Source organism: Oryctolagus cuniculus, chromosome 13 (assembly GCF_964237555.1).
Source record: "Oryctolagus cuniculus chromosome 13, mOryCun1.1, whole genome shotgun sequence".
NCBI lineage: Eukaryota > Metazoa > Chordata > Mammalia > Lagomorpha > Leporidae > Oryctolagus > Oryctolagus cuniculus.
This window is the reverse complement of record NC_091444.1, coordinates 3,047,129-3,074,188: the sequence shown is the minus strand read 5'-3', so window position 1 is coordinate 3,074,188 and position 27,060 is coordinate 3,047,129. Positions and strand designations below refer to the sequence as shown.

The window sequence follows — 27,060 nt, the reverse complement described above, 5'->3', positions numbered from 1 at the left end:
CTGACAATAAATGTTATCTTCAGTTTGGAATAAAAAATGAGGAAGAACAAGCTTTTTAAAACACCAGCAGTGATTTCACATCTGAGGGTGCAGATCTGTTATCTACAGTCCAGCCATGTAAATGCATTTACCATCACTGCCAGGCAATCTACAGATTTTAAGAAAAACATCTCAGGAACTAGCTACTACTTCTCAAAATCTGAAGCACAAGCCTAGCTGGCTGCTCACTGAAGTACTTATTCCTGGGCCCCACCTTCTGTGGTTCTAACTCATGACACTGGGGCGAGCCCAGGAACCTTAATTTCTAACAGACTCCCTGAGGGATTCTGACACCACTGACTTTGGGACCACATTTTGAAAAACGTGAACAGGCCAAGATGGCGATCCCATTTAAGGTAAAGATACCATGTTTCTCGATTCTATGGAACACTACAAACTTATAAAAACATCGAAAGCCAGGGAGTGCTTTTTGCCTGGATACACATTACGCCACTTACATAATATGTGCATACACACCTTGCACTGGTCTGCTGGCCGTTTTTGTGAAGTCCAGCGTGGGCTGTCGGGAAAAGCCAGCTCGGAAATCAAGAGTACTGAGGCCGGTGATGCGAACAGAGTGCCTTCCACTGCTGGAGGTCTGAAAACGTGGGGTGGCAAACCTGGTCAGCAACAGCTCCAGGATGCTGCTCGCACTACACACTGCTCAGGCCTGGAAACCGCAGGTGTTAACGTCCTCTCCAGGAGCTGAGCTTCTGATCTAGGCATTCGTAGCCATGATATCTGCAAAGCGAGTCCTGCAACACACCCCCCTCATGGGGACTGCTCTAAAACACCACTTGGGAACATCCTCAGATTCCACACCCAGCGGCAAAACAGGCAAGTGTTTGTTCACCGGTGGACAGACTGGGTGCAAATCCGAAAAGGCCCTGTGAGGGCACAGGTCAGCACGTTATTCACCGCTGTCCACAGGGCAGGTGCCCAGCAAACACTGAGAGAGTGAATGACTGACCACATCTTGCCCCACAAATGCCAGCCAGGCTCCGGTCTGGACAACATTTCTTTTCTGTTTGCTGAGGAGATAGTTCAGCCAAGACAAGCTCAAGGGCTGCTCGTTTTCCAGCCTTCTGCCAACCTGCACACTCAGCTCAGGATGGCTCTAGCACATGCGCGCAGTGCTCAGATGAAGAATGTTGAGTGAAACATGGTCTGCACCCTCCAAGAGCCCACGGCCACGAGGGAAACAGATGGAGACACAGAAATGGCTGATACGATGCAGTCAGTGCAACACTAAAAATACATACACAAAGGCCGGCGCCGTGGCTCACTAGGCTAATCCTCCGCCTTGCGGCGCCGGCACACCGGGTTCTAGTCCCGGTCGGGGCGCCGGATTCTGTCCCGGTTGCCCCTCTTCCAGGCCAGCTCTCTGCTGTGGCCCGGGAGTGCAGTGGAGGATGGCCCAGGTGCTTGGGCCCTGCACCCCATGGGAGACCAGGAGAAGTACCTGGCTCCTGCCATCGGATCAGCGCGGTACACCGGCCGCGGCAGCCATTGGAGGGTGAACTAACGGCAAAGGAAGACCTTTCTCTCTGTCTCTCTCTCACTGTCCACTCTGCCTGTCAAAAAAAAAAAAAAAATACATACACAAAACAACCTGTCTGTTGTTTTCCGGGACTCAATACTGAATGATCAACTAAGCATCGAAATGATTCGTATACATAAAAAGTAAGGCATTTGGATTAGGGCCACTGAATGACATGATAATACCAATGTTTACTGGAAAAATCTGCATGCACAGAACTCTTTATATATATTGATTTAACCCTCATTATAATTTTCTAAGGAGATATCATTATTGCCACTACACAGATAAAGACATGGAGTTACCACATTATCATTTTGCTTGACTCAGTTCACAAGCCCTGCTAACTACAGAATTGGGTTTAATCCAAAACTCAGGCCCTGGGATCTTCACCACAGTGCTACATTGTCCCCTAAGGTAAAGTAGACTGAGGTTCTACTTCAGTATCTCCCAAAGGAGATACTGAACATATATACCTACAGCTATACATATGGGTGCACCCACGCTTACACATACAGATATACCTGCACCTACATGCACCTCTACACTTACAGCTATGCCTATAGATACCCATATCTACACCTACAGCTACAATTATATATACACCCGCACTTGCACCAACAGCTATCCCTACACCTGCACAAATACCTACAGCCACACCTCTACCTCTACCTAGTGCTGTGCCTACACCTACTGATGCACATGCACACACACCTACAGCTATACCTACACCTACATCTACAGTTATATATACACCTACAGATGTACCTGCACTCACACCAACAGCTATCCCTACACCTGCACAAACACCTACAGCCACACCTCTACCTACACCTAGTGCTGTGCCTACACCTACTGATGTACATGCACACACACCTACAGCTATACCTACACCTACATCTACAGTTATATATACACCTACAGATGTACCTGCACTCACACCAACAGCTATCCCTACACCTGCACAAATACCTACAGCCACACCTCTACCTATACCTAGTGCTATGCCTACACCTACTGATGCACATGCACACACACCTACAGCTATACCTACACCTACATCTACAGTTATATATACACCTACAGATGTACCTGCACTCACACCAACAGCTATCCCTACACCTGCACAAACACCTACAGCCACACCTCTACCTACACCTAGTGCTGTGCCTACACCTACTGATGTACATGCACACACACCTACAGCTATACCTACACCTACATCTACAGTTATATATACACCTACAGATACACCTACACTTGCACCAACAGCTATCCCTACACCTGCACAAACACCTACAGCCACACCTCTACCTACACCTAGTGCTATGCCTACACCTACTGATGCACATGCACACACACCTACAGCTATACCTATACCTACATCTACAGTTATATATACGCCTACAGATAAACCTGCACTCACACCAACAGCTATCCTTTTAATGACACAAACACCTACAGCCACACCTCTACCTACACCTAGTGCTGTGCCTATACCTACTGATGTACATGCACACACATCTATAGCTATACCTACACCTACATCTACAGTTATATATACGCCTACAGATAAACCTGCACTCACACCAACAGCTATCCTTTTAATGACACAAACACCTACAGCCACACCTCTACCTACACCTAGTGCTGTTCCTATACCTACTGATGTACATGCACACACACCTACAGCTATACCTACACCTACATCTACAGTTATATATACACCTACAGATACACCTGCACTCACACCAACAGCTATCCTTTTAATGACACAAACACCTACAGCCACACCTCTACCTACACCTAGTGCTGTTCCTATACCTACTGATGTACATGCACACACACCTACAGCTATACCTACACCTACATCTACAGTTATATATATGCCTACAGATACACCTGCACTCACACCAACAGCTATCCCTATACCTGCACAAACACCTACAGCCACACCTCTACCTACACCTAGTGCTGTGCCTACACCTACTGATGTACATGCACACACACCTACAGCTATACCTACACCTACATCTACAGTTATATATACACCTACAGATACACCTGTACTCACACCAACAGCTATCCCTATACCTGCACAAACACCTACAGTCACAACTCTACCTACACCTAGCGCTATGCCTACACCTACTGATGTACATGCACACACACCTACAGCTATACCTATACCTACATCTATAGTTTTATATATGCCTACAGATAAAGCTGCATTCACACCAACAGCTATCCGTATACCTGCACAAACACCTACAGCCACACCTCTACCTACACCTAGTGCTGTTCCTATACCTACTGATGTACATGCACACACACCTACAGCTATACCTACACCTACATCTACAGTTATATATACACCTATAGATGTATCTGCACTCACACCAACAGCTATCCCTACACCTGCACAAATACCTACAGCCACACCTCTACCTATACCTAGTGCTGTGCCTACACCTACTGATGTACATGCACACACACCTACAGCTATACCTACACCTACATCTACAGTTATATATACACCTACAGATACACCTGCACTCACACCAACAGCTATCCCTACACCTGCACAAACACCTACAGCCACACCTCTACCTACACCTAGTGCTGTGCCTACACCTACTGATGTACATGCACACACACCTACAGCTATACCTACACCTACATCTACAGTTATATATACGCCTACAGATACACCTGCACTCACACCAACAGCTATCCCTATACCTGCACAAACACCTACAGCCACACCTCTACCTACACCTAGTGCTATGCCTACACCTACTGATGCACATGCACACACACCTACAGCTATACCTATACCTACATCTACAGTTATATATATGCCTACACTTGCACCAATAGCTATCCCTACACCTGCACAAACACCTACAGCCACACCTCTACCTACACCTAGTGCTGTTCCTATACCTACTGATGTACATGCACACACACCTACAGCTATACCTACACCTACATCTACAGTTATATATACACCTACAGATGTACCTGCACTCACACCAACAGATATCCCTATACCTGCACAAACACCTACAGCCACACCTCTACCTACACCTAGTGCTGTGCCTACACCTACTGATGCACATGCACACACACCTACAGCTATACCTATACCTACATCTACAGTTATATATACACCTACAGATACACCTGCACTCACACCAACAGCTATCCCTATACCTGCACAAACACCTACAGCCACACCTCTACCTACACCTAGTGCTGTGCCTACACCTACTGATGTACATGCACACACACCTACAGCTATACCTACACCTACATCTACAGTTATATATACACCTACAGATACACCTGCACTCACACCAACAGCTATCCCTATACCTGCACAAACACCTACAGCCACACCTCTACCTACACCTAGTGCTGTGCCTACACCTACTGATGCACATGCACACACACCTACAGCTATACCTACACCTACATCTACAGATATATATACACCTACAGATACACCTGCACTCACACCAACAGCTATCCCTATACCTGCACAAACACCTACAGCCACACCTCTACCTACACCTAGTGCTGTTCCTATACCTACTGATGTACATGCACACACACCTACAGCTATACCTATACCTACAAACACACCTATACTTACACCAACATTTGAACCTACACCCATAGCCACAGCACACCTATACAAAATCCCTTGGATTCTTTGTTAAAAATGCAGACTCCTAAGCTCCAGCCCAGACAGACTCAGTCAGAATCTCTGTTCAGTGGAATAAAAGAATCAGTATTTTTAAAAAGCACTAAAGGGTACAGCATTGTGGCATAGCAGGTTAAGGCCCTGGCCTGCAGTACCAGCATCCCTCATGGGCTCAGGTTCACATCCTGGCTGCTCTGCTTCTGATCCAGCTCTCTGCTATGGCCTGGGAAAGCAGTAGAAGATGGCCCAAGTCCTTGGGCCCCTGCACCCACATGGGAGACCCGGAAGCAGCTCCTGGCTCCTGGCTTTGGATCAGCACAGCACCAGCATTTGCGGCCATCTGGGGAGTGAACCAGCAGATGGAAGACTCTCTCTCTCTCTCTCTCTCTCTCTCTCTCTCTCTGCGTCTCTGTAACTGTCTTCCAAATAAAAAAATCTCAAAAAAAAAAAAGGACTAAAGATGTAAAACCAGAGTTCACAATGACTTTGTTACATCGATCACCAAGACTATCACAAAATGTAATGACCGTAAAATTTCAGTACTGAGATACAGATAGGACTCAAGAGTGGGAAAAGCATTCACATGACAATCAGACACCACACACAGATTCCAACCTCAACACAGCGAAGGCACATATCCAGGTATCACAGCCATGACGGGACACATGTAAGGGTTAATGTGGCAACCAATCAGGTGATTCTCAATACGGGTAAAGACAGGCCCCTCCAGAGCTCTGCAATCCCACAGAATTCCCTAAATCACTGTAGCTCCTTACGATTTTACAGCCAGGAGAGAAGGATGAGGGGCTGTGCCTCCGTGGCTACCACATTTCTTTCTCATCGAACAGAATTTGCAAGAACTCAAAGCGAAAGAAAATGAAGGTGACAAAAGGCAAAAGCACATCATGATGGAACTGCTACTATGTTCTTAGCTAAACGATGCTGCTGATTCTGTCCCGTTTCCGTAAGGGTCACACAGACTGTGTCAGGGAAAGTGGCTCCATGGTTTCTAAAAGGAAACATGCTAGGAATTCCACAGAAGAGATGAAAAGAGAAACTACAGGTCACTGCCCAGCTTTACATTGCTAATCCAAAACCACCGTCTGTAGATAAGGCAGGGCTTTACTGCAGACCCCATGCCCTGACCGCTGACTTCCTGCAAGTCCATCACAGCCTTCCCTGTCCGGACGACTTGATTTCGATTTACTCTGACGGCACGTGTTTCTGCCAGTTGCCTTGCTACTCAGAACGTCCCCGTGATAAAACGGCCTCAGAGGTTACCAAGGGCAAATCAGACACACAATTTGCCAATGGCTGCTGTCAAGAGCTCATCATTTATCTGCCTGGGGTCCTGTGCCTAACTCAGCTGCCAAAGGTCGTTTCAATACAGTGACTGTCAATATCTAAATCAGAAAATTAGAAAGTATTCAAGTTTTTGAAAATGTTGTCTTCTGTTGCTAAAGACATTAAAAATAAAACAAACTAGATGAATAAGAAGCCTCTTATACGACAACAAATATTCTTTGGTTCTTAAAATAAGTATACTAACAAAGTATGTGGAAAAATGGAGATTTACTACTCTGAGTAATGTTAAAGTAATAAGCTACAGAAAATATCTTGGGGCCCGCTATGTAGTGTAGTGGGTAAAGCCGCTGCCTGCAGTGCAGGCACCCCATATGCATACCGGTTCAAGTCCTGGCTGCTCCTCTTGCAATCTAGCTCTCTGCTATGGCCTGGGAAAGCAGTAGAAGATGGCTCAAGTCCTTGGGCCCCTGCACGGGCTCAAGTCCATGAGAGACCTGGAAGAAGCTCCTGGCTCCCAGTTTTGGATTGGCACCTCTGGCTGTTGCAGCCAATTGGGGAGTGAACCAGAAGACAGAAGACTTTCTCTCTCTCTCTCTCTGCCTGTCCTTCTCTTTCTGTGTAACTGTGACTTTCAAATAAATAAATTAATCTTAAAAAAACCACTTAATCTCACATTCCCTATTATTTTTGTCAACAGTAGGAATGTCCGTGTTGAATTTAAAAGGGCTTGCAAACAGAAACTATCTCCAAGTGAGTTGATTTTCTATGAATTTGATAAAATTGGCAAGGCCAAAATTATTATCTTAAAGTTTTTCAAGTTGATCTTTTCTATCATGTAGATTCAACCTATGTTTTATGTTAACACCAGGATATGGGTCCCAAAAGCTCCTGTCCACAGCCAACTGACCTCATGGCTTCCGCAGTCAGCAAGAAGGAGATCTGGGGCTCAGAAGGTTTTCTAGGCTATACACTAGACAGAGTTAATGTGAGCTACACATTCTTGGAGCTGTGCTTCAAGCAGCCAATCTAATAACACAGTTTTAGAAGTTCATAATGAGCTCATGACCACTGAGTGAGGAGTTTCAAACTAAAGCTGTGGAAGGATCTACGTTAGAAACACTGAGAGCCGCGTGGCAGCAGAGTGAGGCAGGCAGCAGCCACCAAAGGTGCGGTCACACTGGGTACACACGGGCATCCTGAACTGTACATGGCAACGTGGCCTATGAAACAGAAAGAGCAAAGAGCGCAGAGACGATCAGCAGGAGTGAGGGTGCGGCACAGCTGAAGCACCATGGAGAGCTCCGTGGGCTCTGAGACCGCTCCTCCTGCTCAGCTGTGAGGCAGACGCAGGGATAAGGCCTCGGGTGGAGAGGAGGTGTAGGAGACATCTGCCTGTGCTCCACATCTCCTCAGGGCGTAATTCCATCATGCTAATCACCTGCAGAATACTGCTGAATTGCAGGTTCAACACCACTGCCTGGTGTGGAGACTTTTCCTTAGATTCCACAAAGACCAGTTAATGTCAGATTCATCAACAATTCATCTAATTTGTCTAGATGCACTATGACAAGCATGTTCACACATTATCTTATATAATGTGATTACATCCAAAGACAACTTAAAAAAAAAAAAGCAGTGGCTCAAAGAAGTAATTACTTTTCCTAGGTTTAAACAGCAAGTTAAATCATATTTTCTAAGTTCACAGCTCTTTAGATAGTACCTAAATCTATGCATACAACTTAAGATAACATAATCTCTGGGTAGATTTTGATCCTATGGCAAAGAAGACAATAACACACTCGGAATATGTGTTTGTTCTTCTGTTTATCTACATACTCGTTCATTTACGAGAGAGCAAATCACGCTGATGTTGGTAAACTCCCCTCTGAGAAAAGAAAGCCCTCATTTTGGCCTTCTCCAATTTCTGGTGTAAATACACCCAGTACTGCTTAGTTCTAGTTCGCAACGTGATGACTCTCACGAGCTTTTCTGAGCCAGCTGCAGAACACCGCAGGCCGTGGTGACAGCGCTGGTCACGGGTTATGAAGGGAGTGTGTCACTCTGGGATGGGACACAGTAACACAGATCCCTTGTTCCATGGATTCAACGCACATTCTCCAGTCTTCCCCACTACTGAAGTGACTGAAGCAGCTACACATTTTAATTGACAGTAAGGGGACAGGCACTGTAGCACAGCAGTTAGGCTGCCACGTGGGAGGCCTGGGATCAAGTCCTGCCTTCACTTCCAATCCAGTTTCTTGCTAATGTAGATAACTGCCCAAGTGCGTGGGTTCCTGCCACCCACGTGTGAGACCTGGATGAAGTTTCTGGCTCCCAGTTGTTGTGGGCATCTGGGGAATAAATCAGCTGATCCTCTTTTTAAAATAAACCTTTGAAAATTAATAAACAGATTACAGCAGAGTCCTTAACAATGTGGGCTGCTGGGTGACTGTGAAGCAGAACATGACACCAGCCTCAGGGAACATTAGCAAGGAGTCAGCCTTCTTGTGGGAAGCCCGCAAAAATTCCTCCTAACGCCGTGTAAAAGCTGTCATGTTATAAATGGAATTAAAATTGATGGATAACACTTGGGTTTTTTTTATTTTTTTTTTTTTGTTTGTTTGTTTGTTTTGGACAGGCAGAGTTAGACAGTGAGAGAGAGGGGAAGGGAAGGTTTTCCTTTTTCCACTGGTTCATCCCCCAAGTGGCTGCCACCACAGCCAGCGTGTAGCGGCCGGCGTGCTGCGCCAATCTGAAGCCAGGAGCCAGGTGCTTCCTCCCGGTCTCCCATGCGGGTGCAGGGCCCAAGGACTTGGGCCATCCTCCACTGCCCTCCCTGGCCACAGCAGAGAGCTGGACTGGAAGAGGAGCAACCGGGACAGAATCCGGCGCCCCAACAGGGACTAGAACCCAGGGTGCTGGCGCCACAGGCAGAGGATTAGCCTAGTGAGACGTGGCACCAGCATTGGGTTTTCTTTTTTTTTTTTTTAAGATTTACTTATTCATTACAGTGAGAGAGTGAAAATAAGAGAGTGAGAGAGAGATCTTCTATCTGCCAGTTCACTTCCCAAATGGCCACAATGGTCAGGACTGGACTAGACTGAAGCCAGGAGCTTCATCTAAGTTTCCCACGTGAGTGCAGAAGCCCAAGCTCTTGAGCCATCTTCCACTGCTTTCCCAAACACATCAGCAGAGAGCAGGACCAGAAGTGGAGCAGCCAGGATTCAAACCGCAGCCATGTGGGATGCGGTACAGCAGACAGCGGCTTAACCCACTGCGCCACAGTGCCAGCCCCAAGAATACTGGTTTTTAGTTCTCTCCCCAAAGAGTTTCAATGTTTTATAAACAGCAAGTATGTCCCAAAGTTAAAGATAAAACAAAGAAACAACTTCCGGTATATCTGCATTTTCAAAAGTAAAGATACAACGTAGGATTTCTACATGTTCAAGACAACAATGTAGCTCATTAACCTGTTCACAAATCAGTGTTGAAACACTCTACCTGTATCTCACTTAATCGGAACAGTAGTAGCTACTGTTTTCCCCTTTCCTTTAGGGAAACCAAGTAATTTTAACATCAAAAAGACATTAAGTAATGAATTTTGAATTCAAACAGATGTCAGCTCTTATCAAAGTATGTTCCCTTCAATGATGTACCATTCTTTATCACTTAGAGAATAAGATGGTTTCAATCAAATATTTACTGAGAACCTACTGTGAGCTAAGCATTGTACCAGACACAAAGAAAAAATAATGTCAGCTATATTTAAATACCATTTTACTTGGCACGTACATTTGAATCAATGACATGATAGGAAATGCACCCAAAATATAGAATATATTCTATTTAAATAAATGTACACACACAGATACACATACAGTTATGTTATGCCCGAATATACATACATCTGTTTTTATTTTTTTATTTTTATTTTTTATTTTATTTTTATTTTTGACAGGCAGAGTGGACAGTGAGAGAGAGAGAGACAGAGAAAAAGGTCTTCCTTTTGCCGTTGGTTCACCCTCCAATGGCCGGCGCATTGCACTGATCCAAAGCCAGGAGCCAGGTGCTTCTCCTGGTCTCCCATGCGGGTGCAGGGCCCAAGGAGTTGGGCCATCCTCCACTGCACTCCCGGGCCATAGCAGAGAGCTGGCCTGGAAGAGGGGCAACCGGGACAGAATCCGGCGCCCCGACTGGGACTAGAACCTGGTGTGCCGGCGCCACAAGGCGGAGGATTAACCTATTGAGCCACGGCGCCGGCCTATATACACCTGTTTTTAAAAGGAAGCATTCCAGCTAGTTGACAGTCTGATACTGGCAAGCCAAAATAACCTGGAGAGATTCCAGTAAAAATAGATTATAAAGCAGTCCAGTGGACCCAAATAGTGAATTAATGCTGCACCTGTTACAGTTTACAAGGTTATTCAAAAGAGAACTCAAAGGTGACAATAATCAGAGGTCACAAAATAATCCTGTGTGGCATCTGCAGACCTGAGGCTGGTTTAGTCACAATTCCCAGGCAGACTTCTGTCACGTGAGTATCATTTCTAAAATACGCCCACCCTGCGGAAAATGCACTAGTAGGCTCTGGCAACTAAATAACTATCAAAAACCAAAGCATTTCTACTAGCATGGAGATTTCAGCATAATCATGGGGTTGGGTACACTCCCTCCTCTACTTGGGAGCTTCTCGAAGGGCAGTTTATGCAAATGTATTGTCTGGAAACAGATCTCAGGGTGTGCATGATCATCCTGGTGATCCCAGACTACTCTGAGAAACATTCATTCACCTGAACTCAGGAGGTGCTGAAAATTACGTGATGTCTTTGAAGGGAGCTGCCTGAAAGAACAGAAGACAAAATTCGGCCTCAAGGGTTTCTGTGGTTATATTTGAATTCTCTCTACACAAATAGAGCTGCTTGAATGGAAAATTCATGCTGCCTCTTAGAAATATAATCCAGGATTTGTAGCTTCACTACAAATGGCAATTTGTGGGCATAAACAACATTTCTTTTATTTTTTAACAAATCTTTATGTTATTTTCAGTTACTTCTTTTTCATGCACCTTACCTGCGTTACAGGAAGCCTGAAACAGCTGAGTCATTTAGATGATTCCACAAACCAGGCAACTCAGGTCTGTTTTTAGTGAAAAGTGCCTGCTATATCACAGTGAGGTCTTATCAAGAAAACCGTAAGAGAAAAGAACCTGCCCGCTGCCATTCAAGTCACGGGTGCCTCAAAGTGCAGGTCTCAGCAGTGCCTCCACGGGGGCTGCCACCCCAGTCCTTCTGCTGCCTGCCTGTGCATCATCAGGGTAAAGGTATTCACTGTTCACACGTACACATCTATAGTTCTTTCTCAGATATTACACAGTAACAAAATCTGGTCTGCGGCTTAGAAAAAAGGAGAAAGAATTTGCTCAGAAATAAAATGATGTGAAGGTGAAATTAAGCCACAAAAGAGGTGCTGAAAAATCTGCAGTAGAGGAGAAGGATTTGGCACAGGCGTCAGTCACCACTTGGGAGGCCCACATGCCATGCTGGAGTGCCTGCTCAAGCCCCGGCTCCTCTGCCTTTCACCCAGCTTCCTGCTAACGTGTGTTCTGGGAGGCAGCAGACGAAGGTTCAAGTGCCTGGGTCCCTGCCACCCACATGGGAGGTCTGGAAGGAGCTCCAGGACCCTGGTATTGGCCTGGCCCACCACTGACCATTGCAGGCATTTGAGTGAACCAGCAGATGGAAGATCCTGACCTCTCTCTTCCAGATAAAATGAAAATAAATTAAAACAAATTAAATGGCAGTAGATAGCCGGGGGAAAAAGAACATTTTAGAAGCAGCTTTGACAAGGTCTGACGGAAGTGCTGTCATCTGAGTCTAATCCTGGGACCGGTTCCGAGTCAGACTGAAAGGAAGGGCGTTCTGGGCAGAAGGAACAGCTGGAGAGGAGGCAGGAGGCTCCGGCAGGAGGGGCAGTGCCAAATTCTATTTGATGAGAATGTGAAAGCAAGTGACGGAAGAGAACTAGAAAAACTGGCTCAGGTTCAACTGAGTGGTCCTTGAATACCATGCCGAAGTCAAATAACAGACAGCTTGCTTTCCACATTTGGGAGAAAGACTGTTATGTGGAACATCCCCAAAGCCATTATTAATTCTACTGATAGAGCAGACACTTTTCAGAGAGTGGAGTGCATGAGAGATAGCACCAAGGACATGCTATCTAATCTGAGATACTTCTCTTCTGCAGAAATCACACATGTATAACATCTGTCATTCATTAGCCATCCAGAAGGGGGAGATTCAAGGTCAGGAGTGATATATATGTCAGTAGCTTCAGCTCAATTTGCTTTGCGTCTACGTGACACATTCTTTTGGTGTTTCATACAGGAACAAAGTAAGGTTATTATTTCTACATTGCACTCTTTCTGTGTATCCTCTGTAGTTGTTACCGCTTGCACATGAGAAATGGTGCATATCAGAACTAGAGGATCTTCTGATTATACTAGATATAAAACATAACAGATTCTGTGTCTTTTTATTGTTTCCTTGATTATAGAAGACTGAGCATAGAGATTTGTCTAAACAAGGTTTTTATTGTCTTATTGTTATCACTGTCCACACTCAAAGACTTAATCCCTATTACTTCTTTGCTCTAATTATCAACTAAACGGCGCTTAGTGCACATTAAGTAAGTAGCAGGGAACATGGCCAAGAGTTGACGCTCAGTTAATGCATTGGTGTGTTGAGCACAATGTAAAACAGTCCCGCAGCACCTGTCCCCCATTCTACAATACCCCCGTTGCACCGATGCCACTGGTGGCAACCCAAGTCACCTGGAAATAGATTCGAACGCTGCACAAGCAATTGTTAGTAACCTGCATGAATCTCACAGCTGGTGGACAACTGGGTGCTGTGATTCAGTCAACAACAATGTACTCAGTGGACCTGCGGGCTCTGGCCACTGCTGGCGCTGGTCAGGGCTCAAGTCTTGGAGGGCTAAAGAGACTCATGCTTCTTTTTTTTTTTTTTTTTTTTTTTTTGACAGGCAGAGTGGACAGTGAGAGAGAGAGAAAGGTCTTCCTTTTACCGTTGGTTCACCCTCCAATGGCTGCCGTGGCCGGCGCACCGTGCTGATCCGAAGGCAGGAGCCAGGTGCTTCTCCTGGTCTCCCATGGGGTGCAGGGCCCAAGCACTTGGGCCATCCTCCACTGCACTCCCTGGCCACAGCAGAGAGCTGGCCTGGAAGAGGAGCAACCGGGACAGAATCCGGCGCCCCGACTGGGACTAGAACCCGTGTGCCGGCGCCACTAGGTGGAGGATTAGCCTAGTGAGCCGCGGCGCCGGCTTGAGACTCACGCTTCTTATATCCCTCAACTGTGGTAACAGGAAGTCAGTCTCAACAGCAGTCACATTTTGGACGAGCTGGCCAAAATAACTACATCAGTGTGGTCATATCTATTTCAAATATCATAGCAGTCAAACACTTCAACATTGCTAGTCTAATGCATTCAACAAGCATTGAGCATGAGCTATGTGCAAGGAACTGGGTGAATCAAAGGCATAACCGTTTCTGGCACACTCATTAAAAAACTGTCAATCTCCTTTTACATTATCTTTTCATCTATGCCTTGACCTCATATTATCTTCAAAGCAAAACCTTTACTACAGTTTCTATCTTCCCTACCAGACAGCTTAGGGTTCTGAGAATAAAGAATTGATTTCCTGGGATTTGAGTAGGGTTGCTTTGTAAACTTTCATTATTTGAACTGTGATAGTTATTGTAGATTTAAAAAAAAATAAACATGATTAGCAAGCAAAAATGGCTGTCCAAATTTCTTTTTTATTTTTAAAGATTTTATTTATTTATTTGAAAGTCAGAGTTAAACAGAGAGAGAAGGAGAGGCAGACAGAGAGATTGATCTTCCATCCCCTGGTTAACTCTCCTATCGGCCACAACGGCTGGAGCTACACCAATCTGAAGCCAGCAGCCAGGAGCTTCTTCCAGGTCTCCCATGAGGGTGCAGGGGCCCAAGACCACAGCAGAGAGCTGGATCAGAATTGGAATAGCCAGGACTCGAACCAGTGCCCATATGGGATGCTGTCTCTGCAGGCAATGGCTTTACCCGCTACTTCACAGCGCCAGCCCCTGTCCAAATTTCTATGGCCTCGTACGTCCATGCACTTTCACAGCAGCTCAGTAATTGGAATCATAATCCCCTTAATCCATTTCTTTTGTAGGGAAGCTGAGTCAATGAGGAACAAATTAAAGGCTTCCAGAGTGAGTTGTTTGCTTGGGAGATGCAAGGGACTCTAAGAAGAGGGGAAATGAGCCAATGGACAGTGGCCCTGAGGCCTGCTGGCATGGCGGACACCACAGTTACTGCTGCAGGGGCTGGGAGCTGTTCTGAGGGTAGAAATTCCTCTCCTGCTCTTAGCAAACCTCACAGACACAGAAAAGCAGGACTGGAGTTGGAAGGAGGCCAGAGCACTGACAGGTGTGGACAAGTCAGAGAAGCCATGACACTGGGCCACACTCCGCCGTAACGCACAGCAGAGCTAATCTCAGATCCACAGCATCCTAAATTTCATGTGTATACCTTTTCCTCCACCCTGCCAAACTACAGCGCTTTCTTAGAGCAAATGCATACCGCTGAAGATTACACTAGCACACAATACCACTCTGTATCACAGAAGGCAGTGAGTACAAACCCACCCAGTAACAACAGGCAACAGCACACGACTGCTCACTCAGTAACAGAAACTACGCTAAGTATCTCATACGCATCGTCTTACTTCAGTCCTCAGCCCAGTTCCGTGGGGACTGTTACTGCCTTCCCCACGTTGCAAAGGAGGACAGCAAGGCACCGAGTTCTGCTCCCACTGTGGTACAGCTGGGAAGCAGCGGTGTTGGGATCCAAACCCAGGCAGCTCTGCACCAGAGCCCACAGCCCAAACCATTATTAGCTGTTGGCTCCATCTGTGATTATTTTGGAAGTAGGGGCTGGATAATAAAATCCATCTACAGATTTGATGAAAGGAAAACCATCTGAGAATTTGAAGTGAATCATATGACATCGATGACACTCATGGTCAAAACTTCACCCAATTCATGTAATGACGACATCTCCCACAAATGCACTCTCTATGCTTTTTACGAAAAGCTTCTCATTAAACATTTCCGTGACTGCAAGGGTAAATATAAAGGAACTATTATATATACTTTACACAACGTGCCAACATAAAAAGATGATAAACAAACTTTGTGGAGTAACAATACCTTCACTGTCCACAATCCAGCTGCTGGCTCTTTCACATTCACCACTTTGGCAGAGTTGTGGATATTTAATAGCTCATTCAGGCCAAATCCCTTTTTTATCAGCTTCCCTGAGAGACAGACATAAAGGTAACAAACGTAATCTTTCTTTCAGCTGTGTATATTAGCTAATTGAGCACTATGTAAAGCTCAGAGTGAGATCAGATTTCACAATACCCTGAGGCTTTTTATTTTTTCACTGACTTGTGCTGTGAACTAACCCAGAGTCCTTATCTCCACTCTGTGGCGGAAGGAAAGGCATCCTGTCCAGGATACAGGAGGATTAAATGATGGACATCTGCTCCAGGGCTAAGAACACTATTGTATCTATGTATAAAATGTGCTTGATTTTAGGGTTCCTGGGCATGGGAGTAAAGTAATGGGCTCCCATTTGCTATGCTGATTCATTGTAAAATGAGACTAACAATGGAGAGACTGGCATCAGCCCAGATGACAAATACTGTGGCTACCAAGAAGTTACGTGCAGTCACTAGAGATACTTAGATTAAACAGAGGGCAGACATGGCAAACTGGAGCAAATGTCTCTTTTGGAGATCACTCATGGTATTATTAACAGGAGGGCCTTGGGCATCAGTTTCCACAAAGTGCAAAACCGTAACCAGTGTTTCACACAGCACAGAGAAGGCTTTCACTTGTCCCGGGCATTTCTAAAGGAGCAGCTGAATGAAGGAGCATGCTACCACCCAGCTGACCTGAGATTTACCTAAAGTTGCTAATGGGAACTTGGAGTGGAAGAAAAGCAAACATGAAAGTAAATACTGTTGAGTATTCACTTCCTTCTTGGCTCTCTATGGACTACTGCATGTTTACAAACAAATCCAGTTACAACCATCCTAAGTTTCAACCCAAACTTCTGGAAATATATGCCCAATAACTTTTAAAGAAGTACAAACACAATGCAAGGGAACACAGACAAATCCACCAAAGAGGAAAAATCTTCAGGAGTCTAGAAAGAGTTTTTACTTGTTTTACAAATTTCAGTGTATTTGTCAGTATCGATAAGGCCTTTAAGAACAATTTCACGTGCTGTTTCTTTTAGGAGTTACCTAGTTTCTTCGAAGACTCATAGTATAAAAGTTAGTTACCTTCCTCCTCATCTAAAAATATTCACAAATAGAGAAAATATACAACATTTACTAAAGCCATGATGAAAATAAAATACTTTTATAACATCAACAGACAGAAGTTGTTCTAAATACAAATGTTAAGAGAAACAAGGTTTCTGTCTTTACTAGATTGCTCTTCAATGCTTGTCTTACTGTAATTATCAACCAGCAATGGAATCAGGTAATCTTAGCTTTAAAGATAATTAAGTGAGGAAGCAAATTAAAACATTTTCCTGATGAGAATATAAATTTGATTTTAAGCAATTGCTTCTGTCAAACCTTATCAAGAAAATGACAGTGAAAAAACAGAAGTTTTTAAGTGGGATTCATTTAAAAAATAACAGAATACAATAAATTATTGTGTTCCTAATTTATAGATTAAGAAAATATAATTTCAAGTTTAATGTAAATATTTTTCTTTAGGATAATTTCATTATAATTAAATTTACTGAATAGTTAAATATTAAAAACTGATATGGTCAGATATTAAAATATTTAGCCTTAATCTCATGTTAATTCAATAGCCTCAGAATCACAAAAGGTTTTTGTAAACATCTTCCCCAGCCACTCCTGAACACACTGAATTTACTCAGAGTTAACATTAACTTGACATAAATCAGTGTGCAAGAAGTGTGTCACCCTCCTTGGCTTCCGCACACTTTCTGCAGTTTGAGTGACCTCACCTACAGGACTGCGAATTTCAATCAGGGGCGAAGGACCGCTCAAGGACACCGTGACTTCTCTCAGGCTCGGATCAAAAGGGATTTCCCAAGTATTGACAGCCTGTTCCAAATGGTCTGTGGATAAAAGGTGAACTTTGGAGGCCTGCACTGCTTCTTCCACCCACTTTAACACCTGGAAGAGAAAAGGCAAAGTGTAAGTGACACTGGAAAGTGAGGACAGCTGCATATGACTGCTAGCCCGGGGATGCGCAGTCGGGGCCGCCTGGTGTCGGGCTCCAGCCACCAGTGAGGGCACCGTGTAGAGGCAGAACAGCATGTCGGTGTAACCCATGTTCAAATTTCAAATTCTCTATTTTGTAATCAAATATTCAAAATGATGCCAGAGAATCTGAAAACCACTAAAGTGAGCCTTGCAAAGATATTGCAGTTTTCTAAGTCTCAAGACAAATGGGAAAAATAAAACCCTATTAAAAAAGTGACACTGATATTGTGAAATCCCTTTTTATCTACCTTTTCTGGATTTTAGTTCTTTCTAAATGTAACTTATAAAAGATACACACTTAGCAAATTACCAGATCAAATTTGAGCATATTAGGTAAATTGATTATTCCAAGTACAGTGTATATTAAATTACTGATATTTAAAATATCAACAAAATAATCATTCTCATGTACCAAGAATAATGAGAAAAGCATCGCATTTACTTCAGGTTACAATCAATCTAAGTAGTAGTGTTTTTAGGAAGATATTAAGAAATGGGGTTGTTACAGGGTCCTAACGTCTCATGGGAACAAGGAGAACTTCCAATTGACAAAAATGTTTTGTGAGAAGACAGACACATTCTCATTGGAAGAGCAGTGTGTGTCTGGACAGGTACTGTGGCTGATTTTACTACAGTTCATTCTAAACCAGGGCAACCTTTAACCCGCCTCTCATCTTTCTCCAGTCATGTACCCTTCCAGGCTGTTTATTATCATTAACAATCTCTCTTGTAATCAGGCATAAGAGACTAAACAGAGCTTAATATAAAGCTCCAGTTACACTAGTAAAAAAGAAACAAAAGCATTTTTAAAATTCCAATAGAAGTGGTCAAAAGTTAGGTGACCAAGCAGCAAATACTGGGCAATATCTTCATTTTCTATAAAAACTATTCTTTTACCACTTTTTCCTCCTCCAAGTTAAGGGCAGTGGTGAAGCTGTGTTTGCACGCAGTAACAATATGAGGCAGAGAGGGTCACTATGAAATAAATGTTCGTGGTGCAAGGTCCTCTTCCAGGTGGTAGGTACCGATGAGTGTATCTTCAGCCAATAGCTGGTAACTGCTCTTCTTCTCTTAGTACTTACTCAGCTTGTTCAATGTATTCCGTATTATTTATTTTTCATGACTCTTCCTGTCTTCACTCCAGGGTCAAAAATCACACTTCCTGATTTATTTGTATACCCGAAACTATGTGGTTGTGCTCCACACATGATGAAGGCAAGCTATGTACAATGTCAAAGAGGCTGATCGTAGTGATGGCAATGCTGAAGGTCTTCCTGAGTGAAAGAACACTGTGGGGGATGGACATCTGGTGCAGTGGTCAACACACCACTTGGGACACCATATCCCATAGACCCCAGTGCTGGGTCTGCGCCCTGGCTCTGCTCTGCACTCGGCTTCCTGCTAATGCACACTGGGCTGGCAGCAGGAGTGCCCTTCTCACCCTCTCTGTGATCTCCAAGAAATCTAAAAATGTTTAGAAATAACACATCATGCAACAATCACAGAGTTCCCATGTTAATGTCAACCACACATAGCTGTGAGTATGTGCGTAACTCAAGAAAATGGAAAGGGACAGGTGTGGGGACTGGGAAACATTTGATCCATTTGAGTGATAGTAAATACCCTTGAGTAACTTCTGATACAACTGAGGAAGACAAAGGACAGAAGAAACTAGAAAAACTGATTGACCACTGGCTTCTAAGGGCAAGGCAAATAGCATGACCATAAATGGATCCTTAATTGAAAAGGAAGAAGGGGGGTTAGAAATCCAGCAGTACCAAGAACTGCACGATATCTCAGCTTAATAATGAAATGCAGCAGCATAAAGTAGAAATGGAAGGGAAGGTAACTTTGATAAACAACCTTCTTTAAGTTTACAATGTATCTCTGGGTGGCTACTCACATATATCTTTCCTTCAAACCCAGGGTAGAGAGGTTATGATTTATTATTGGAAATCTATCCTGCTGTCTATTAGCTGAAAATCACTAAGTCCTGTGCACTCTTAGGAAAATAGAAGCCTTCCTAAATTTGGTTGTATCTCATCAGGGCAAGTGTGTTCAAATATCAGCAGGCTTTAGCTGATTCTTAATACCACTTCCAAATCATCAACATTTATGAGCCTCCCACAGAGGGATTACCGTGTATCATGATGCGACTTGCTAGGAAAGATACAATGCAGATTTCTGTCAGGAGTCCCAAATCACCTTTTTTTTTAATCTACTTATAAAAGAAATCAAATTGAAAACAGATGCAACTCATTTTACTAGAAAATAGATATTAACAACATTGTATTAAAAAGATAGGTCACTGAAAGCTACAGAGTACACCGTACATGAAATTGCTGGCCACTCAGTTTGCCAGATATTAAAAAACAAAAAAATCTAATCATCGGTGAAAAACGTTCTCCTAAGACTGGTTATTACATTATCATGACAAGAGGAATAAAACTAGAATCATGTGAGAACCTTTGGATCGTTCGTTTCTATCAACACAAAATCTCCAAGCCACTACGGAGCTATCCGCAGCACATGAAAGCTTTAATGTGAAGACAAAACTGACGACGCTGGGGAGCTGAGGGCGCAGGGGAACTCTGGGGCCATCCAGTTTGGCAGATGAAGATACCTGGCCTGAGCTCTTGTACTTTTTACAAACCTAACCATTCTGACCCTGGCTCCACAGCTGCATTTGTGTTCCTGAAAACGCGCATAAAGATTTTTTAACTTCTTTTTAAAATATTTATTTATTAAAAGGCAGAGTTCAGAGAGGCAGAGAGGCAGAGAGAGAGAGAGAGGTCTTCCAACTGCTGGTTCACTCCACAGATGGCTGTTAACACCTGGAGCTGTGCCGATCCAAAGCCAGGAGCCAGGAGCCAAGAGCTTCCTCCAGGTCTCCCACATGAGGGTGCAGAGGCCCAAGGACTTGGGCCATCTTCCACTGCTTTCCCAGGCCATAGCAGAGAGCTGGATTGGAGGTGGAGCAGCAAGGACTCGAACCAGTGCCCATATGGAATGCCGGCACTGCAGGCAGCGGCTTTTACATGCTATGCCACAGTGCCAGCCCTCAGATTTTGCGACTTCTCTAACAACCAATAAATAACAGTAAGTTCAAGAGAAATGTAGTATCAGAAGCTGGGGAGGAGAAATGGAGGGATAAAAGGCATGAGGTTGATTAATGGGAACGAACTTACAGTAGACAGTAGTAAGATATCCTGGGGTTCTTATGCATAGTAGGTTGACTACAGATAATGATAACGGACTGTGCATTTCTCTATTTAAAAAAAAAAAAAACCCTTGAAGATAGAATTTTTAATGTCTCCACCATAAAAAAATTAAATTTTTGAGAAGACATATTTACCCCAACAGACATTACACAATATATACATGAACTGAAAAATTACATTGTACCCCATAAACACAAACAATTTTTATACATCTGTTAAAAATTTTGCAATTAAAAAAAATAAAAACACAGGACAAAAAAGGGGGGGGGACCCAGAGGACAGTGAGGGTCCAGGTCAGATACAATGGAGTTTAAAGACATTAAGACCCTCTTGCAACTCCCTCCAAAAAAGTTCATGGAAAATGGAAGTAAAAGGTAAGTTTTCATGAATTTTTAAAATGTATGCAGTTTCTTCATAACACACATTTCCATGAACTTTTTCAAGACTACTTGAATAAATGGATTGCAAATTTTTTTGCACTAAGATAAACTTAGCTTTTAATTCCATTCTCTACAAAGTTTTTGAAGTATGCTTACACATCATCCTGTAAAAATAAACTTAGATATCAGCACATAATTTCTCAGAACAGAGTCCTGGAATAAATCCCCTCTTGTTCTGACTTCAGGCAATGCTCAGACGATGATCCCCCCTCCTGCACCCCTAGTGCATGCACCTGCAGAAATCAAGTGCACAACTCACGCCAACACAAGCATTCTGGACCCACAGAAATCAGGTTTCTCCCTGTAAATGAGTGAGTTGGCATCCTGATCTCACACGGCACTGCTGGCTGGAGTTCAGCTGAGACAAGTATATTTTGAGGATGGATCTACTCAAGAGCGCCGACCATCCACTGTCACAGCTCGCGGATTTTAGCAGATGCACCAAAGAAATGTCACTTTCCCACTTTCCCTGACAGTTTTCCCCGATAACACCCATGTGTATTTCCTTTTTGTGCACTATGAGCCTACTTAATGTGGAGAATTCTACCGTGAGCTTTACCATAGTAAGCGGTTGTAAATCAGGGTGGTTGGTGATTCACTGTATAGTTCATAAATGTTCAGGATGACGCCAAGCCAAATGAGGAATAATTTATGCAACATAAGTTTTTTTTTTTTTTCAAAAACAAAAAAAGACTTTCTGAAGAAACTGAAATTTCTGCCCAGTGCATACAGAGAATATGGATTGTAAGGGGCAAGAAATTGGAAGTGTATTAGAAAATTTGTGGTGATGGCTGCACAATCTTCTGATCAGACTAAACACCATTGGATTACACACTTCCAATGAGTCGACTGTATGAAATGTGAATTGTATCTCAATAAGTCTGTGTTTAAGCAACTGGAGCTCACCGGTGACTACAGACAGTGGATCAAAAGAGTGACTCTCAGCTTCAATCCAACGAGCACTGACATCTGTGTAAACTACCCGACTTCTGACGTGATGAAAGTTTATCGTGTGCAACAGCTGAAAAAATAAAAGCACACCTCAGACACTGCTGAGGATGAGGTCACTCCTGCTAGCTATTTTAAAATATCAAAATTTATTTCACTAATTTATCTTAACAAAATTCTTGTGTGTCACAACTTACATGTGTTACAAATGATAGAGGAAATTCAGTCTGCCAGAAAATATGCTTTATGTAAAATTTAAAAAAATAAAAGATTGACTTTATCACTCATATCTCCCAAGGATTCCTTTGCTTGACCATTTCTTATTTCATTTTTTTCTTCCACTAAGTACCTATCATTTTTAGTGTGGCAACATCTTAGTGAGTTCAATGGTTCTACCGAAATTCTTCCTGCTTTAAAAGGAAAATAATTTGGGGACCAGTGCTGTGGCATAGCGGGAAAAGCCGCCGCCTGCAGTGCCAGCATCCCAAATGGGCGCCGGTTCTAGTCCCGGCTGCTCCACTTCCAATCCAGCTCTCTGCTGTGGCCTGGGAAAGCAGTAGAAGATGGCCCAAGTCCTTGAGCCCCTGCACCCATGTGGGAGACCCAAAAGAAGCTCCTGGCTTCAGATCAGCACAGCTCTGGCCATTGTGGCCAATTGGGGAATCAATCAGCAGATGGAAGACCTCTCTCTCTCTTCCTCCCTCCCTCCCTCCCTCTCTCTCTCTCTCCCTCCCTCCCTCCCTCTCCCTCCCTCCCTCTCTCTCTCCCTCCCTCCCTCTCTCTCTGTGTAACTCTTGACTTTCAAATAAACAAATCTTTATAAAAAAAAAAAAAGGAAATGAAGCTGTAACAATACACAAATACATACCCTCAGATACACATGTACATACATCCACCAGCTATGGCCTCATTCCTGGCTACACTGAAAGTGGGCAAAGTCCAGACAACACTCAGGCTCTCTCTGAATAATCAACCCCCCCCCCCCCAGTGATGGGGAATGACTGTAATCCCTCCCTCTGGTTCCTGATCCCTAGTGAGACCTGCATTTTCTAGCAACAGATACACCGACACTGACACACGTACTAAGGCATGACATGAAACGCCACTGCACATGAATTTGAAACTGCTAAACTGGAGTCGTGGATGGCCTCGGGCATCCCTGGCTCCCTGCGAGCAGCCTCAGAGCTGAGTAAGTCTGCACACCTGGTACATGCCACAAGGAGTCATGGCTTTCAAATCCTCACAGGGGGAAGGGACAGGAAGTGTGAAAACAATTTTACAGAAGCACCTCCCCTTCTAGAGAACAACCTTTTGCATTAATAAACAAAACGCTTCTTTAGAAATTTGCCATTTCATAAATGGGTATAGAGTTCTTTCAAGTGTTTCTTTGTAGTCGTTAAATAAAACTTAAGGGCACAACTATTCCACAGCACTAAAATAAATGTTAATTTTTAGCCACTAAGTAGGCATTTGTCTGTCCTAAGCCGCTCTCCTAAACCCTCACATTTTACTGGAAGGGAGCTAAAACACAGGAGTATCTGGTTTCCATTGCACATGTAGAAATTCTTAGTTCCTACAGCACATCCCTAATGAAGGTTAGCAAGATCTTTCCCAAAAGACCTCAAAAAACAAAACCAAAACAAAACAAAACAAAAAAAACCAAAAAACAAAAACAGGCTTCATGACCAAGAACAACTTTGGGCGGGAGGAGTGGGGCCTCAGATCTGGTTACTAGGGTTAGGAACTTGATTTCAACTAGTTTAGGTCTACAGGGGGAGAACTGTTCCTTGGGGAAGATACCTACACACTGAACCCAAAAGACTGTTAATGTCGATGAGGAAGAATCAGAATATTTGTGGACTTACGGCTTCCCCACTGGCTTCTGGGGGCAGATTTACTGCTGTTTTTAGCACTCACCTGCTAAGCTCTATGCTAAGATTGTTAGACATTTTACTTCATTTAATTGTGTTTTTTTTAAAAGATTTATTTGTTTATTTGAAAGGTAGAGTTACAGAGAGGCAGAGGTAGAAACAGAGAGAGTTTCTATCTGCTTGTTCACTCCCCAAATGGCCACAATGGCTAGAGCTGAGCCAATCCAAAGCCAAGAACTTCTTCCAGATCTCCCACGTGGGTGCAGGGGCCCAAGGACTTGGGCCATCTTTTACTGCTTTCCCAGGCCATAGCAGAGACCTGGATCGGAAGTGGAGCATTCGGGACTTGAACTGGCGTGCATATGGGATGCTGGCACTGGAGGCGGTGGCTTTACCTCTGTGCCACAATACCAGCACCCTCACTTAAATGTTTCTGCATCTATTCATAAGTATTGAATTTTACTTTTCAGTAAATAATATCTAGTAAATATAGCTTTCCAACAAAGGTACAGGACTCCAAATCCTCTTTTAACCACTGTGATGTGATCACATAGGGTGGCATTCTTTGTGTGTCCATTATCATTCATTTCTACCTTCAAAAGGAACCTGAGATTCCAACTGCCCAGGAGGAAGGGAGGGAGCAAGCAAACTACTAGACTAAGTTGCTAAAAACCCAGTCCAGTGAACGGTAACTCAACAGAATTTGAACATAATTTTGATTTTGCAATTTTCAGATTATGTCCTGGCTTGAGGTGAACCTGACACTTACAGATGCAGTCACTGTACTGTCATGTGATTTTTGAGTTTGCAAACAAGAATAGAAGTGATTTAGAATAACTGAATACTTAACAGAATTCAATCGATTAAATTCACTCAGAGCAAACATTCTCTTTTCCACGGGCTAGAAAATATCATTAGTCTAAAACCACAATTCTTTCCATCACTAATCAGAGTCACACAGGATCAGAGAGACCCTAACTCTGCTGACTGAGGGTCGCCCACTTTCAGACAGAACTTGGATGGGCACAGCAAACATGTTTCTTAGTAACTGTCCCTATTCTTCCATGTTGATTTGCACCCATCCTGAGTGCCAGGCTCTTGGTATTTCACATATTCTATCCAGGGACAGGCAAGTCACATGGATGCTGGGCCCATCAGCCACTCAAGGACCCTTTTGCATGCCTCCACTCTGGCATGTGTTCATCCGCAAGTGAAGTTTTCAAGATATCACCTCCACATTTCCAAACAGCCTCCTAAGTACCAGTGCAACAGCACCCTCAAAACCCAGGACCTTTAGGAAGTCACGTTCCAAAGTCATAGCATTCAGCTTTAAGTGCATTTGAAACTCAGAGGACCTGGAGGACCTCAAAGCTCCCATCCTTTTCAAGGTCGCTTGATGCATAAACACTGGAAAGCGCCGCATATCTGAGCAGTAAGGAAGCATGGTTACCTCCTCAGAACTGTGCCTACAAAACACACGGAACCTGCTCTCTTTCTGTTAGTGACGAGCCATCACTGTGTTCTAAAATTACTAGAAACACATTGTAAAGGTGGCAAAAATGCAACGCTACACTGCTTTTAAAATCTGGCACGATGAACAAAAATCTCATGCACACTAACTCTTTCCAGATTTCTTCTACTCTCTAGAAAAAAATCTTTTAATGCATATTACAACCTTGATTTTACTGGTAACATTAGCAATGATCTAGGTGAACGGTCAGCAGTTGCCAAACATCTTTAGTGAACTACAGACACACTTTGTCAGCTGGAAGATCATGACCCAGAGATGGCAGCTGGCAAGAACTCTACAATTCCATGCAGAAGGAGAAAAGCAAAGCAGCAAAACCAATCTGGGACGTAAATGAAATCAACGGATTCAATCACAGAAAAGTCAGGTCCATCCGCATAGATGTGCGGGAGAGAAGAGATGGAGAATAAAAGAACAGGATGCTGTCAACACCTTGGGGTTGCAGGGAGGGGAAGCAGGAAAACAGCCTGTTAGGGTCTTTGGGAGAGACCCAGTTTCTATTTATTTTAAACAACATGATCAAAGTATATTAACAACCAGGAAAGACTCAAACTACTGAAAGGCCTGAAATGGGGTTTTATAGTCAGTGAAGAACAGTCATCTGACTCAACAGCAGGTTCCAGGCCAGACTCAGAGAGGTGACAAAGAACACGCCCTGCCTGGGGTAGTTCACGGGGCCAGATTCAACCCGCGCACACAGCACTCGGGGACAAGCGCATCCTCTGAGCCCTGGCCCTGGCCCAGCGAGGGACTCAACTGGAGGACAACGAAAGGCTGCCCAGGACAAGGCAACAGAGCACAGATGCCCCCAGGTCACTCCTGTTTATTCAAGGCCAGGCCCAAGGTGTCAGGACCTAAAGCTGCTACGAGGCTGAAGCCTTTTTAAGAATACAAAACTACAAGCATACAAGTCAGGACAAAAACAGTTACTCTCAATGAGAATAAACTGTTAAAAGCTGACAAACATTACATATCTCACAAAATCTAGAAAACAATGCAACTTTGTTGCTGTTATTATTTGATTAGAGTCTATGACATTTTCTTCCCTGCATTTTTGGCTACCTACCCTTTGAATGCC

The 27,060-nt window shown here is 43.8% G+C and overlaps 1 protein-coding gene across 3 annotated transcripts in view; it reads right to left on the bottom strand.

Moving 5' to 3' along the window:
* Positions 1-27,060, bottom strand: part of HMCN1 (hemicentin 1) — a 459,307-nt gene that overhangs the window by 277,353 nt on the left and 154,894 nt on the right. For all 3 annotated transcript variants that reach the window (XM_070055058.1, XM_051820384.2, XM_070055057.1), the window contains exons 5-7: positions 17,713-17,884; positions 15,867-15,973; positions 517-637 (exon numbers count right to left, since the gene is read on the bottom strand). In XM_070055058.1, coding sequence (XP_069911159.1) covers positions 517-637; positions 15,867-15,973; positions 17,713-17,884 — 400 coding nt within the window. The remainder of the gene's footprint in view (positions 1-516; positions 638-15,866; positions 15,974-17,712; positions 17,885-27,060) is intronic.